The sequence below is a fragment of the Salvelinus alpinus genome, chromosome 28 (assembly GCF_045679555.1).
Source record: "Salvelinus alpinus chromosome 28, SLU_Salpinus.1, whole genome shotgun sequence".
NCBI lineage: Eukaryota > Metazoa > Chordata > Actinopteri > Salmoniformes > Salmonidae > Salvelinus > Salvelinus alpinus.
This window is the reverse complement of record NC_092113.1, coordinates 42,501,511-42,516,684: the sequence shown is the minus strand read 5'-3', so window position 1 is coordinate 42,516,684 and position 15,174 is coordinate 42,501,511. Positions and strand designations below refer to the sequence as shown.

At 42.0% G+C, this 15,174-nt stretch overlaps 1 protein-coding gene across 1 annotated transcript in view; it reads left to right on the top strand.

Annotated features, from left to right (window-relative positions):
- Positions 1 to 15,174, top strand: part of LOC139557905 (voltage-dependent L-type calcium channel subunit alpha-1D-like) — a 203,165-nt gene that overhangs the window by 65,365 nt on the left and 122,626 nt on the right. The window contains exons 6-9 of the mRNA XM_071373234.1: positions 1,332 to 1,484; positions 2,281 to 2,477; positions 7,841 to 7,944; positions 9,200 to 9,351. Of these exons, the coding sequence (XP_071229335.1) occupies positions 1,332 to 1,484; positions 2,281 to 2,477; positions 7,841 to 7,944; positions 9,200 to 9,351 (606 nt within the window). The remainder of the gene's footprint in view (positions 1 to 1,331; positions 1,485 to 2,280; positions 2,478 to 7,840; positions 7,945 to 9,199; positions 9,352 to 15,174) is intronic.

Genomic DNA, 15,174 nt, shown 5'->3' with positions numbered 1-15,174 from the left:
GACCAGTAACTGACCAGTGTGTTGACCAGTATACTGACCAGTATACTGACCAGTGTGTTGACCAGTGTGTTGACCAGTGTGTTGACCAGTCTACTGACCAGTGTGTTGACCAGTCTACTGACCAGTGTGTTGACCAGTGTGTTGACCAGTATACTGACCAGTGTGTTGACCAGTCTATTGTCCAGTGTGTTGACCAGTCTACTGACCAGTGTGTTGACCATTATACTGACCAGTCTACTGACCAGTGTGTTGACCAGTATACTGACCAGTGTGTTGACCAGTGTGTTGACCAGTGTGTTGACCAGTGTGCTGACCAGTATACTGACCAGTGTGTTGACCAGTGTGTTGACCAGTGTGTTGACCAGTCTACTGACCAGTGTGTTGACCAGTATACTGACCAGTGTGTTGACCAGTGTGTTGACCAGTGTGTTGACCAGTCTACTGACCAGTGTGTTGACCAGTGTGTTGACCAGTATACTGACCAGTGTGTTGACCAGTGTGTTGACCAGTGTGTTGACCAGTCTACTGACCAGTGTGTTGACCAGTATACTGACCAGTGTGTTGACCAGTGTGTTGACCGGTCTACTGACCAGTGTGTTGACCAGTGTGTTGACCAGTCTACTGACCAGTGTGTTGACCAGTGTGTTGACCAGTCTACTGACCAGTGTGTTGACCAGTGTGTTGACCAGTGTGTTGACCAGTCTACTGACCAGTGTGTTGACCAGTGTGTTGACCAGTATACTGACCAGTGTGCTGACCAGTGTGTTGACCAGTGTGTTGACCAGTCTACTGACCAGTGTGTTGACCAGTGTGTTGACCAGTATACTGACCAGTGTGTTGACCAGTGTGTTGACCAGTGTGTTGACCGGTCTACTGACCAGTGTGTTGACCAGTGTGTTGACCAGTCTACTGACCAGTGTGTTGACCAGTGTGTTGACCAGTCTACTGACCAGTGTGTTGACCAGTGTGTTGACCAGTGTGTTGACCAGTCTACTGACCAGTGTGTTGACCAGTGTGTTGACCAGTCTACTGACCAGTGTGTTGACCAGTGTGTTGACCAGTATACTGACCAGTGTGCTGACCAGTGTGTTGACCAGTATACTGACCAGTGTGTTGACCAGTGTGTTGACCAGTGTGTTGACCAGTATACTGACCAGTGTGTTGACCAGTGTGTTGACCAGTGTGTTGACCAGTGTGTTGACCAGTCTACTGACCAGTGTGTTGACCAGTGTGTTGACCAGTGTGTTGACCAGTCTACTGACCAGTGTGTTGACCAGTGTGTTGACCAGTATACTGACCAGTGTGCTGACCAGTGTACTGTGTGTCTTCAGGTCTTCAGATCGTATTGAACTCCATCATGAAGGCCATGCTGCCTCTGCTCCACATCGCCCTGCTGGTCCTGTTCGTCATCATCATCTATGCCATCATCGGCCTGGAGCTGTTCATCGGACGGATGCATAAATCCTGCTATTACATCGGCACAGGTAGACAGGGGACATCACACACACACACACACACACACACACACACACACACACACACACACACACACACACACACACACACACACACACACACACACACACACAGACACACACACACACACACACACACACACACACACACACACACACAGAGACACACACACACACACACACACACACACACACACACACACACACAGAGACACACACACACACACACACACACACGCAGACAGGTGAAATTGTAGAGCTGGGGATTATTCTACGATAGCAGTCTTGCTACCACGTCCAGAACATATATCTGTGGAGAGAGCACTTGTATATTGTTGTGGAGATCAGAATTGTATGTCCCTCTCTCTCCCCCTCACTCTCTCTCTCTCTCTCTCCCCCCCTCTCTCTTTGTCTCTCTCTCCCCCTCTCTCTCTCTCTCTCTCGCTCTACCTCTCTCTCTCTCCCCCTCTCTCTTTGTCTCTCCCGATCTCTCCCTCTCTTTCTCTCCCTCTCTCTCTATCTTTCTTTCTCTCCCCCTCTCTCTTTCTCTCTCTCTCTCTCTCTCTCTCTCTCTCTCTCTCTCTCTCTCTCTCTCTCTCTCTCTCTCTCTCTCTCTCTCTCTCTCTCCCTCTCTCTTTGTCTCTCCCGATCTCTCTCTCTCTCTCTCTCTCTTTGTCTCTCCCGATCTCTCTCTCTCTCTCTCTCTCTCTCTCTCTCTCTCCCTCTCTCCCTCTCTCTCTCTCTCTCTCTCTCTCTCTCTCTCTCTCTCTCACTCTCTCCCTCTCTCCCCCACTCTCTCCTCCAGATAACTATGCAGAGGATGACCCTGTGCCCTGTGCATTTGCGGGTCACGGCCGTCAGTGTGTAGTGAACGGGTCTGAGTGTCGAGGAAAGTGGGCTGGACCCAACGGAGGAATCACCAACTTTGACAATTTCTTCTTCGCTATGCTGACGGTGTTCCAGTGTATCACTATGGAGGGGTGGACCGACGTCCTCTACTGGGTAAGGACTCTACTGGGTAAGGACTCTACTGTACTCTACTGGGTAAGGACTCTACTGGGTAAGGACTCTACTGTACTCTACTGGGTAAGGACTCTACTGTACTCTACTGGGTAACGACTCTACTGTACTCTACTGGGTAACGACTCTACTGTACTCTACTGGGTAAGGACTCTACTGTACTCTACTGGGTAAGGACTCTACTGTACTCTACTGGGTAAGGACTCTACTGGGTAACGACTCTACTGTACTCTACTGGGTAACGACTCTACTGTACTCTACTGGGTAACGACTCTACTGTACTCTACTGGGTAAGGACTCTACTGTACTCTACTGGGTAAGGACTCTACTGTACTCTACTGGGTAAGGACTCTACTGTACTCTACTGGGTAACGACTCTACTGTACTCTACTGGGTAAGGACTCTACTGTACTCTACTGGGTAAGGACTCTACTGTACTCTACTGGGTAAGGAATCTACTGTACTCTACTGGGTAAGAATTATACTGTACTCTACTGGGTAAGGACTCTACTGTACTCTACTGGGTAAGGACTCTACTGTACTCTACTGGGTAAGGACTCTACTGTACTCTGCTGGGTAAGGACTCTACTGTACTCTACTGGGTAAGGACTCTACTGTACTCTACTGGGTAACGACTCTACTGTACTCTACTGGGTAACGACTCTACTGTACTCTACTGGGTAAGGACTCTACTGTACTCTACTGGGTAACGACTCTACTGTACTCTACTGGGTAAGGACTCTACTGTACTCTACTGGGTAAGGACTCTACTGTACTCTACTGGGTAACGACTCTACTGTACTCTACTGGGTAACGACTCTACTGTACTCTACTCGGTAAGAATTATACTGTACTCTACAAGGTAACGACTCTACTGTACTCTACTGGGTAAGGACTCTACTGTACTCTACTGGGTAACGACTCTACTGTGGGTAAGAATTATACTGTACTCTAATGGGTAAGGACTCTACTGTACTCTACTGGGTAACGACTCTACTGTACTCTACTGGGTAAGAATTATACTGTACTCTAATGGGTAACGACTCTACTGTACTCTACTGGGTAAGGACTCTACTGTACTCTACTGGGTAACGACTCTACTGTGGGTAATAATTATACTGTACTCTACTGGGTAAGGACTCTACTGTACTCTAATGGGTAAGGACTCTACTGTACTCTACTGGGTAAGGACTCTACTGTACTCTACTGGGTAAGGACTCTACTGTACTCTACTGGGTAAGGACTCTACTGTACTCTACTGGGTAACGACTCTACTGTACTCTACTGGGTAAGGACTCTACTGTACTCTACTGGGTAAGGACTCTACTGTACTCTACTGGGTAAGGAATCTACTGTACTCTACTGGGTAAGAATTATACTGTACTCTACTGGGTAAGGACTCTACTGTACTCTACTGGGTAAGGACTCTACTGTACTCTACTGGGTAAGGACTCTACTGTACTCTGCTGGGTAAGGACTCTACTGTACTCTACTGGGTAAGGACTCTACTGTACTCTACTGGGTAACGACTCTACTGTACTCTACTGGGTAACGACTCTACTGTACTCTACTGGGTAAGGACTCTACTGTACTCTACTGGGTAACGACTCTACTGTACTCTACTGGGTAAGGACTCTACTGTACTCTACTGGGTAAGGACTCTACTGTACTCTACTGGGTAACGACTCTACTGTACTCTACTGGGTAACGACTCTACTGTACTCTACTCGGTAAGAATTATACTGTACTCTACAGGGTAACGACTCTACTGTACTCTACTGGGTAAGGACTCTACTGTACTCTACTGGGTAACGACTCTACTGTGGGTAAGAATTATACTGTACTCTAATGGGTAAGGACTCTACTGTACTCTACTGGGTAACGACTCTACTGTACTCTACTGGGTAAGAATTATACTGTACTCTAATGGGTAACGACTCTACTGTACTCTACTGGGTAAGGACTCTACTGTACTCTACTGGGTAACGACTCTACTGTGGGTAATAATTATACTGTACTCTACTGGGTAAGGACTCTACTGTACTCTAATGGGTAAGGACTCTACTGTACTCTACTGGGTAACGACTCTACTGTACTCTACTGGGTAAGAATTATACTGTACTCTACTGGGTAAGAATTGTACTGTACTCTACTGGGTAAGGACTCTACTGTACTCTACTGGGTAAGAATGATCCTGTATTCTACTGGGTAAGAACTCAAATGTACAGCTTGGAAAATTCCAGAAAATGATGTGTCCTCTTGTCTGATGAAACAACTGTTCTGACCCACTGGGAATGTGATGAAAGAAATAAAAGCTGAAATAAATCATTCTCTCTACTATTATTCTGACATTTCACATTCTTAAAATAAAGTGGTGATCCTAACTGACCTAAAACAGGGACTTTTTACTAGGATTAAATGTCAGGAATTGTGAAAAACTGAGTTTAAATGTATTTGGCTAAGGTGTATGTAAACTTCCGACTTCAACTGTATATATAACCTTAACAGGCCAACAATCAGCATTTCGTAAGACAACATATCTGGTACTATTGTAAAAGTAATTGCTGTACTCTACTTTACTGTACTCTACATTATTCTACACTACTTTACCGTACTCTACTGTAATCTACTCTACTGTACTGTATTCTATTGTACTGTACTGTAATCTACTCTACTGTACTGTATTCTATTGTACTGTACTGTAATCTACTCTACTGTACTGTATTCTATTGTACTGTACTATAATCTACTCTACTGTACTGTATTCTATTGTACTGTACTGTAATCTACTCTACTGTACTGTATTCTATTGTACTGTACTGTAATCTACTCTACTGTACCGTATTCTATTGTACTGTACTCTAATCTACTGTACTGTACTGTATTATATTGTACTCTACTGTAATCTACTCTACTGTACCGTATTATATTGTACTGTACTGTAGTCTACTCTACTGTACTGTATTCTATTGTACTCTACTGTAATCTACTCTACTGTACCGTATTCTATTGTACTGTACTGTAGTCTACTCTAATGTACTGTATTCTATTGTAATCTACTGTAATCTACTCTACTGTACTGTATTCTATTGTACTGTACTGTAATCTACTCTACTGTACCGTATTCTATTGTACTGTACTGTAATCTACTCTACTGTACTGTATTCTATTGTACTCTACTGTAATCTACTCTACTGTACTGTATTCTATTGTACTCTACTGTAATCTACTCTACTGTACCGTATTCTATTGTACTGTACAGTAATCTACTCTACTGTACTGTATTCTATTGTAGTCTACTGTAATCTACTCTACTGTACCGTATTCTATTGTACTGTACTGTAATCTACTCTACTGTACTGTATTCTATTGTACTCTACTGTAATCTACTCTACTGTACTGTATTCTATTGTACTCTACTGTAATCTACTCTACTGTACCGTATTCTGTTTTACTCTGCTGTAGTCTACGCTACTCTACTGTGATAGCTACATCACTGTATTACTTTGAGTATATGTCTTTCTTTAGTTTTTTTTCTAGTGTCTCCATCTGTATCTTCTCTGTTTCTCCATCTGTTCCTCCATCTGTATCTTCTCTGTATCTCCATCTGTATCTATTTATTTTTTATCCATCTGTATCTTCTCTGTTTTCCCTCTCTTTTCTCCATCTGTATCTTCTCTGTTTCTCGGTTTGTATCTTCTCTGTTCCTCCATCTGTATATTCTCTGTTTTCCCTCTCTTTATTAACTGTATCTATCTCTGTTTCTCCATCTGTTTCTTCTCTGTTTATCCATCTGTATCTATCTCTGTTTATCCATCTGTATGTTGTATTTTTCTCCCTCTGTATCTCCATCTGTTTCTTCTCTGTTTCTCCATCTGTATCTTCTCTGATTCTCCATCTGTTCTTCCATCTGTATCTATTTATTTTTATCCATCTGTATCTTCTCTGTTTCTCCATCTGTTTCTCCATCTGTATATACCTCTGTTTCTCCATCTGTATGTTCTCTGTTTCTCCATCTGTATCTATCTCTGTTTATCCATCTGTATATTGTCTTTTTCTCCCTCTGTATCTCCATCTGTTTCTTCTCTGTTCTTCCATCTGTATCTATTTATTTTTATCCATCTGTATCTTCTCTGTTTCTCCATCTGTTTCTCCATCTGTATCTTCTCTGTTTATCCATCTGTATATATCTTTGTTTCTCCATCTGTATATATCTTTGTTTCTCCATCTGTATCTTCTCTGTTTATCCATCTGTATATACCTCGGTTTATCCATCTGTATCTTCTCTGTTTCTCCATCTGTTCCTCCACTGTATCTTCTCTGTTCATCCATCTGTATATACCTCTGTTTATCCAACTGTATCTTCTCTGTTTCTCCATCTGTATCTTCTCTGTTTCTCCATCTGTTCCTCCACTGTATCTTCTCTGTTCATCCATCTGTATATACCTCTGTTTATCCATATGTATCTTCGCTGTTCATCCATCTGTATATACCTCTGTTTATCCATATGTATATTCTCTGTTCATCCGTCTGTTCTTCCATCTGTATCTTCTCTGTATCTTCTCTGTTCCTCCATCTGTATCTTCTCTGTTTATCCATCTGTATATACCTCTGTTTATCCATATGTATATTCTCTGTTCATCCATCTGTATATACCTCTGTTTATCCATATGTATATTCTCTGTTCATCCATCTGTATATACCTCTGTTTATCCATATGTATATTCTCTGTTCATCCATCTGTATATACCTCTGTTTATCCATATGTATATTCTCTGTTCATCCATCTGTTCTTCCATCTGTATCTTCTCTGTATCTTCTCTGTATCTTCTCTGTTCCTCCATCTGTATATACCTCTGTTCATCCGTCTGTTCTTCCATCTGTATCTTCTCTGTATCTTCTCTGTTCCTCCATCTGTATCTTCTCTGTTTATCCATCTGTATATACCTCTGTTTATCCATATGTATATTCTCTGTTCATCCATCTGTATATACCTCTGTTTATCCAACTGTATATACCTCTGTTTATCCATATGTATATTCTCTGTTCTTCCATCTGTATCTTCTCTGTATCTTCTCTGTTCCTCCATCTGTATATACCTCTGTTCATCCGTCTGTTCTTCCATCTGTATCTTCTCTGTATCTTCTCTGTTCCTCCATCTGTATCTTCTCTGTTTATCCATCTGTATATACCTCTGTTTATCCATATGTATATTCTCTGTTCATCCATCTGTATATACCTCTGTTTATCCAACTGTATATACCTCTGTTTATCCATATGTATATTCTCTGTTCATCCATCTGTTTATTTTCTGTTTCTCCAAATTCTTCTTCTTCTTCCACTAGATGAATGATGCCATCGGGTTTGAGATGCCCTGGGTTTACTTTGTCAGTCTGGTGGTCTTTGGCTCATTCTTCGTCCTCAACCTGGTTTTGGGTGTGTTGAGTGGGTGAGTATCACGACCGTGTGTGTGAGTGTGTGAGTGTGTGAGTGTGCCTGATGTGTGTACTAGTTTGTGTGTACTAGTTTGTGTGTATTAGAGCGTGTGTACTAGTTTGTGTGTATTAGAGCGTGTGTATTAGTTTGTGTGTTTTAGAGTGTGTGTATTAGTGTGTGTGTATTAGTGTGTGTGTATTAGTGTGTGTGTATTAGTTTGTGTGTATTAGTGTGTGTGTATTCGTTTGTGTATTAGTGCGTGTGCACTAGTTTGTGTGTACTAGTGTGTGTGTATTAGTTTGTGTGTTTTAGAGTGTGTGTATTAGTGTGTGTGTGTATTAGTGTGTGTGTATTAGTGTGTGTGTATTAGTTTGTGTGTATTAGTGTGTGTGTATTAGTTTGTGTGTATTAGTGTGTGTGCACTAGTTTGTGTGTACTAGTGCGTGTGTATTAATTTGTGTGTACATTTGTGTGTGTATTAGTGTGTGTGTTCTAGTGCGTGTGTATTAGTACGTGTGTGTACTAGAGTGTGTGTCCTAGCGCGTGTGCACTAGTTTGTATGTACTACTGCGTGTGTGTATTAGTGTGTGTGTACTAGAGTGTGTGTACTACTGCGTGTGCACTAGTGTGTGTATGTGTGCACTAGTTTGTGTGTACTACTGCGTGTGTGTGTGTACGTGTGTGTACTAGAGTGTGTGTATTAGTGTGTGTGTGTGTGTACTACTGCGTGTGTATTAGTATGTGTGTGTGTACGTGTGTGTATTAGTATGTGTGTGTACTAGAGTGTGTTTACTACTGCGTGTGTGTATTAGTACGTGTGTATTTACTACTGCGTGTTTATTAGTACGTGTGTGTATTAGTACGTGTGTGTGTGTGTACGTGTGTGTATTAGTACGTGTGTGTACTAGAGTGTGTTTACTACTGCGTGTGTGTATTAGTACGTGTGTGTATTAGTATGTGTGTGTATTAGTGTGTATGTACTACTGCGTGTGTATTAGTACGTGTGTGTGTGTACGTGTGTGTGTGTACGTGTGTGTGTATTAGTACGTGTGTGTGTGTACGTGTGTGTGTGTACGTGTGTGTGTATTAGTACGTGTGTGTGTGCACTAGTTTGTGTGTACTACTGCGTGTGTATTAGTACGTGTGTGTACTAGAGTGTGTGTTCTACTGTGTGTGTATTAGTGTGTGTGTACGTGTGTGTGTGTGTGTGTGTGTACACGTGTGTGTGTGTGCGTACGTGCCTGACATGATGTGTTATGATCCTACAGAGAGTTCTCCAAGGAGAGAGAGAAGGCCCAGGCGCGAGGGGACTTCCAGAAGCTGAGAGAGAAGCAGCAGATGGAGGAGGATCTGTCTGGATACATGGACTGGATCACACAGGCTGAGGACATGGATGAGTTTGACGAGGATGGAAACAGACGTGAGTACCGTGTGTGTCTATAAAGGGTGTATAAAGGGTGACATAACCATTCCCACTGTAGGGTGAATTGCCAAATGTGACATAACACTATGCACCATTTATGGATTATGACATAGGATTTTAGATGTTTTTATGAAGCGTTTATGAAGTGCTTAGGAAGCCTCAAGGAATGCTTTATGAAGCCTTAATGTATGCTTTATGAGGCATTAATGTATGCTTTATGAGGCATTAATGTATGCTTTATGAGGCATTAATGTATGCTTTATAAAGTCTTAATGTATGCTTTATGAGGCATTAATGCATGCTTTATGAGGCATTAATGTATGCTTTATGAAGCCTTAATGTATGTTTTATGAGGCATTAATGTATGCTTTATGAAGCCTTAATGTATGCTTTATAAAGCCTTAATGTTTGCTTTGAGGCCTTAATGTATGCTTTATAAAGTCTTAATGTATGCGTTATGAGGACTTAACGTGTGCTTTATAAAGCCTCACTGTAGACTTTATAAAGCCTACTGTAATATTGTAATGTATGCTTTGAGGCCTTAATGTATGCTTTATAAAGCCTTAATGTATGCTTTATAAAGCCTTAATGTAGACTTTATAAAGCCTACTGTAATGTTGTAATGTATGCTTTGAGGCCTTAATGTATGCTTTATGAAGCCTTAATGTATGCTTTATGAAGCATTAATGTATGCTTTATGAAGCATTAATGTATGCTTTATGAAGCCTTAATGTATGCTTTATGAAGCATTAATGTATGCTTTATGAAGCATTAATGTATGCTTTATGAAGCATTAATGTATGCTTTATGAGGCCTTAATGTATGCTTTATGAAGCCTTAATGTATGCTTTATGAAGCATTAATGTATGCTTTATGAAGCCTTAATGTATGCTTTACGACGCCTTAATGTATGCTTTATGAAGCCTTAATGTATGCTTTATGAAGCATTAATGTATGCTTTATGAAGCATTAATGTATGCTTTATGAAGCATTAATGTATGCTTTATGAGGCCTTAATGTATGCTTTATGAAGCCTTAATGTATGCTTTATGAAGCATTAATGTATGCTTTATGAAGCCTTAATGTATGCTTTACGACGCCTTAATGTATGCTTTATGAGGCCTTAATGTATGCTTTATGAAGCCTTAATGTATGCTTTATGAAGCATTAATGTATGCTTTATGAGGCCTTAATGTATGCTTATTGAAGCCTTAATGTATGCTTTATGAAGCATTAATGTATGCTTTATGAAGCCTTAATGTATGCTTTATGAAGCATTAATGTATGCTTTATGAAGCCTTAATGTATGCTTTACGACGCCTTAATAAGTTGTACTTCTTTTAAAGATGGAATCCGCAGAAGGGGAAACAGTGCCACTGTCCGCCCCACGGCTGTTTTTGTTTTGTTGACAAAGGAGCGTTGTGCATCATCTGTTCAATGATGTCAGAGGGGGGGGGGGGGGGGGGTTGTTTACAGTGACTTCCTGATTGTTGTAATATCCCAAACGGACGTGGCAGTTTCACCGTTAAGATTTCCAGCTTTGGGACCTACAAATTCTAATGAAATCCGTCACTGTCTTTAGGTGCTACTGCTGTCTTTACTCTGTTCCGTTATTTGTATTTTTTTTATTTAATCTTAATTTAAGTAGGCAAGTCAGTTAAGAACAAATTCTTATTTTCAATGAAGGCCTACCGGGGAACAGCGGGTTAACTGCCTTGTTCAGGGGCAGAAGGACAGATTGTTTACCTTGTCAGCTCGGGGATTTGACCTTGCAACCTTTCGGTTACTAGTCCAACACTCTGGTCTACCCTGCCGCCCCAAACAGTTATAACAGAATGGAACAGAGGTCCGACCCTGGGTTGGGGCTTTTATAACAGAATGGACTGGGTTAGGGCTGTTATAACAGAATGGACTGGGTTAGGGCTGTTATAACAGAATGGACTGGGTTAGGGCTGTTATAACAGAATGGACTGGGTGAGGGCTGTTATAACAGAATGGACTGGGTTAGGGCTGTTATAACAGAATGGACTGGGTTAGGGCTGTTATAACAGAATGGACTGGGTTGTTATAACAGAATGGACTGGGTTAGGGCTGTTATAACAGAATGGACTGGGTTAGGGTGGTTATGACAGAATGGACTGGGTGAGGGCTGTTATAACAGAATGGACTGGGTTAGGGCTGTTATAACAGAATGGACTGGGCTGTTATAACAGAATGGACTGGGTTAGGGCTGTTATAACAGAATGGACTGGGTTAGGTCTGTTATAACAGAATGGACTGGGTTAGGGCTGTTATAACAGAATGGACTGGGTTAGGGCTGTTATAACAGAATGGACTGGGTTAGGGTGGTTATAACAGAATGGACTGGGTTAGGGCTGTTATAACAGAATGGACTGGGTTAGGGTGGTTATAACAGAATGGACTGGGTTAGGGTGGTTATAACAGAATGGACTGGGTTGTTATAACAGAATGGACTGGGTTAGGGCTGTTATAACAGAATGGACTGGGTTGTTATAACAGAATGGACTGGGTTAGGGCTGTTATAACAGAATGTACTGGGTTAGGGCGGTTATAACAGAATGGACTGGGTTAGGGCTGTTATAACAGAATGGACTGGGTTGGGGCTGTTATAACAGAATGGACTGGGTTAGGGCTGTTATAACAGAATGGACTGGGTTAGGGCTGTTATAACAGAATGGACTGGGTTGTTATAACAGAATGGACTGGGTTGTTATAACAGAATGGACTGGGTTAGGGCTGTTATAACAGAATGGACTGGGTTAGGGCTGTTATAACAGAATGGACTGGGTTAGGGTTGTTATAACAGAATGGACTGGGCTGGGGCTGTTATAACAGAATGGACTGGGCTGTTATAACAGAATGGACTGGGTTGTTATAACAGAATGGACTGGGTTGGGGCTGTTATAACAGAATGGACTGGGCTGTTATAACAGAATGGACTGGGTTAGGGTGGTTATAACAGAATGGACTGGGTTGTTGTAACAGAATGGACTGGGTTAGGGCTGTTATAACAGAATGGACTGGGTTAGGGCTGTTATAACAGAATGGACTGGGTTAGGGCTGTTATAACAGAATGGACTGGGTTGTTATAACAGAATGGACTGGGTTAGGGCTGTTATAACAGAATGGACTGGGTTAGGGCTGTTATAACAGAATGGACTGGGTTGTTATAACAGAATGGACTGGGTTGTTATAACAGAATGGACTGGGTTGTTATAACAGAATGGACTGGGTTAGGGTGGTTATAACAGAATGGACTGGGTTGTTATAACAGAATGGACTGGGTTAGGGCTGTTATAACAGAATGGACTGGGTTAGGGTTGTTATAACAGAATGGACTGGGTTAGGGCTGTTATAACAGAATGGACTGGGTTGTTATAACAGAATGGACTGGGTTAGGGCTGTTATAACAGAATGGACTGGGTTAGGGTTGTTATAACATAATGGACTGGGTTGTTATAACAGAATGGACTGGGTTAGGGCTGTTATAACAGAATGGACTGGGTTGGGGTTGTTATAACAGAATGGACTGGGTTAGGGCTGTTATAACAGAATGGACTGGGTTGTTATAACAGAATGGACTGGGTTAGGGCTGTTATAACAGAATGGACTGGGTTAGGGCTGTTATAACAGAATGGACTGGGTTAGGGTTGTTATAACAGAATGGACTGGGTTAGGGCTGTTATAACAGAATGGACTGGGTTAGGGCTGTTATAACAGAATGGACTGGGTTGTTATAACAGAATGGACTGGGTTGTTATAACAGAATGGACTGGGTTGTTATAACAGAATGGACTGGGTTAGGGCTGTTATAACAGAATGGACTGGGTTAGGGCTGTTATAACAGAATGGACTGGGTTAGGGCTGTTATAACAGAATGGACTGGGTTAGGGCTGTTATAACAGAATGGACTGGGTTGTTATAACAGAATGGACTGGGTGAGGGCTGTTATAACAGAATGGACTGGGTTAGGGCTGTTATAACAGAATGGACTGGGTTAGGGCTGTTATAACAGAATGGACTGGGTTAGGGCTGTTATAACAGAATGGACTGGGTTGTTATAACAGAATGGACTGGGTTGTTATAACAGAATGGACTGGGTTAGGGCTGTTATAACAGAATGGACTGGGTTAGGGCTGTTATAACAGAATGGACTGGGTTAGGGTTGTTATAACAGAATGGACTGGGCTGTTATAACAGAATGGACTGGGTTGTTATAACAGAATGGACTGGGCTGTTATAACAGAATGGACTGGGTTGTTATAACAGAATGGACTGGGCTGTTATAACAGAATGGACTGGGTTAGGGTGGTTATAACAGAATGGACTGGGTTGTTGTAACAGAATGGACTGGGTTAGGGCTGTTATAACAGAATGGACTGGGTTAGGGCTGTTATAACAGAATGGACTGGGTTGTTATAACAGAATGCACTGGGTTAGGGCTGTTATAACAGAATGGACTGGGTTAGGTCTGTTATAACAGAATGGACTGGGTTGTTATGACAGAATGGACTGGGTTAGGGCTGTTATAACAGAATGGACTGGGTTAGGGCTTTTATAACAGAATGGACTGGGTTAGGGCTGTTATAACAGAATGGACTGGGCTGTTATAACAGAATGGACTGGGTTAGGGTTGTTATAACAGAATGGACTGGGTTGTTATAACAGAATGGACTGGGTTAGGGCTGTTATAACAGAATGGACTGGGTTAGGGCTGTTATAACAGAATGGACTGGGTTGTTATAACAGAATGGACTGGGTTGTTATAACAGAATGGACTGGGTTGTTATAACAGAATGGACTGGGTTAGGGCTGTTATAACAGAATGGACTGGGTTAGGGCTGTTATAACAGAATGGACTGGGTTAGGGCTGTTATAACAGAATGGACTGGGTTAGGGCTGTTATAACAGAATGGACTGGGTTAGGGCTGTTATAACAGAATGGACTGGGTTAGGGCTGTTATAACAGAATGGACTGGGTTAGGGCTGTTATAACAGAATGGACTGGGTTGTTATAACAGAATGGACTGGGTTAGGGCTGTTATAACAGAATGGACTGGGTTAGGGCTGTTATAACAGAATGGACTGGGTTGGGGCTGTTATAACAGAATGGACTGGGTTGGAGTTGTTATAACAGAATGGACTGGGTTAGGGCTGTTATAACAGAATGGACTGGGTTAGGGCTGTTATAACAGAATGGACTGGGTTGTTATAACAGAATGGACTGGGTTGTTATAACAGAATGGACTGGGTTAGGGCTGTTATAACAGAATGGACTGGGTTAGGGCTGTTATAACAGAATGGACTGGGTTAGGGCTGTTATAACAGAATGGACTGGGTTGTTATAACAGAATGGACTGGGTTAGGGCTGTTATAACAGAATGGACTGGGTTAGGGTTGTTATAACAGAATGGACTGGGTTAGGGCTGTTATAACAGAATGGACTGGGTTAGGGCTGTTATAACAGAATGGACTGGGTTGTTATAACAGAATGGACTGGGTTAGGGCTGTTATAACAGAATGGACTGGGTTAGGGCTGTTATAACAGAATGGACTGGGTTAGGGCTGTTATAACATAATGGACTGGGTTAGGGCTGTTATAACAGAATGGACAGGGTTGTTATAACAGAATGGACTGGGTTAGGGCTGTTATAACAGAATGGACTGGGTTAGGGCTGTTATAACAGAATGGACTGGGTTAGGGCTGTTATAACAGAATGGACTGGGTTGTTATAACAGAATGGACTGGGTTAGGGCTGTTATAACAGAATGGACTGGGTTAGGGCTGTTATAACAGAA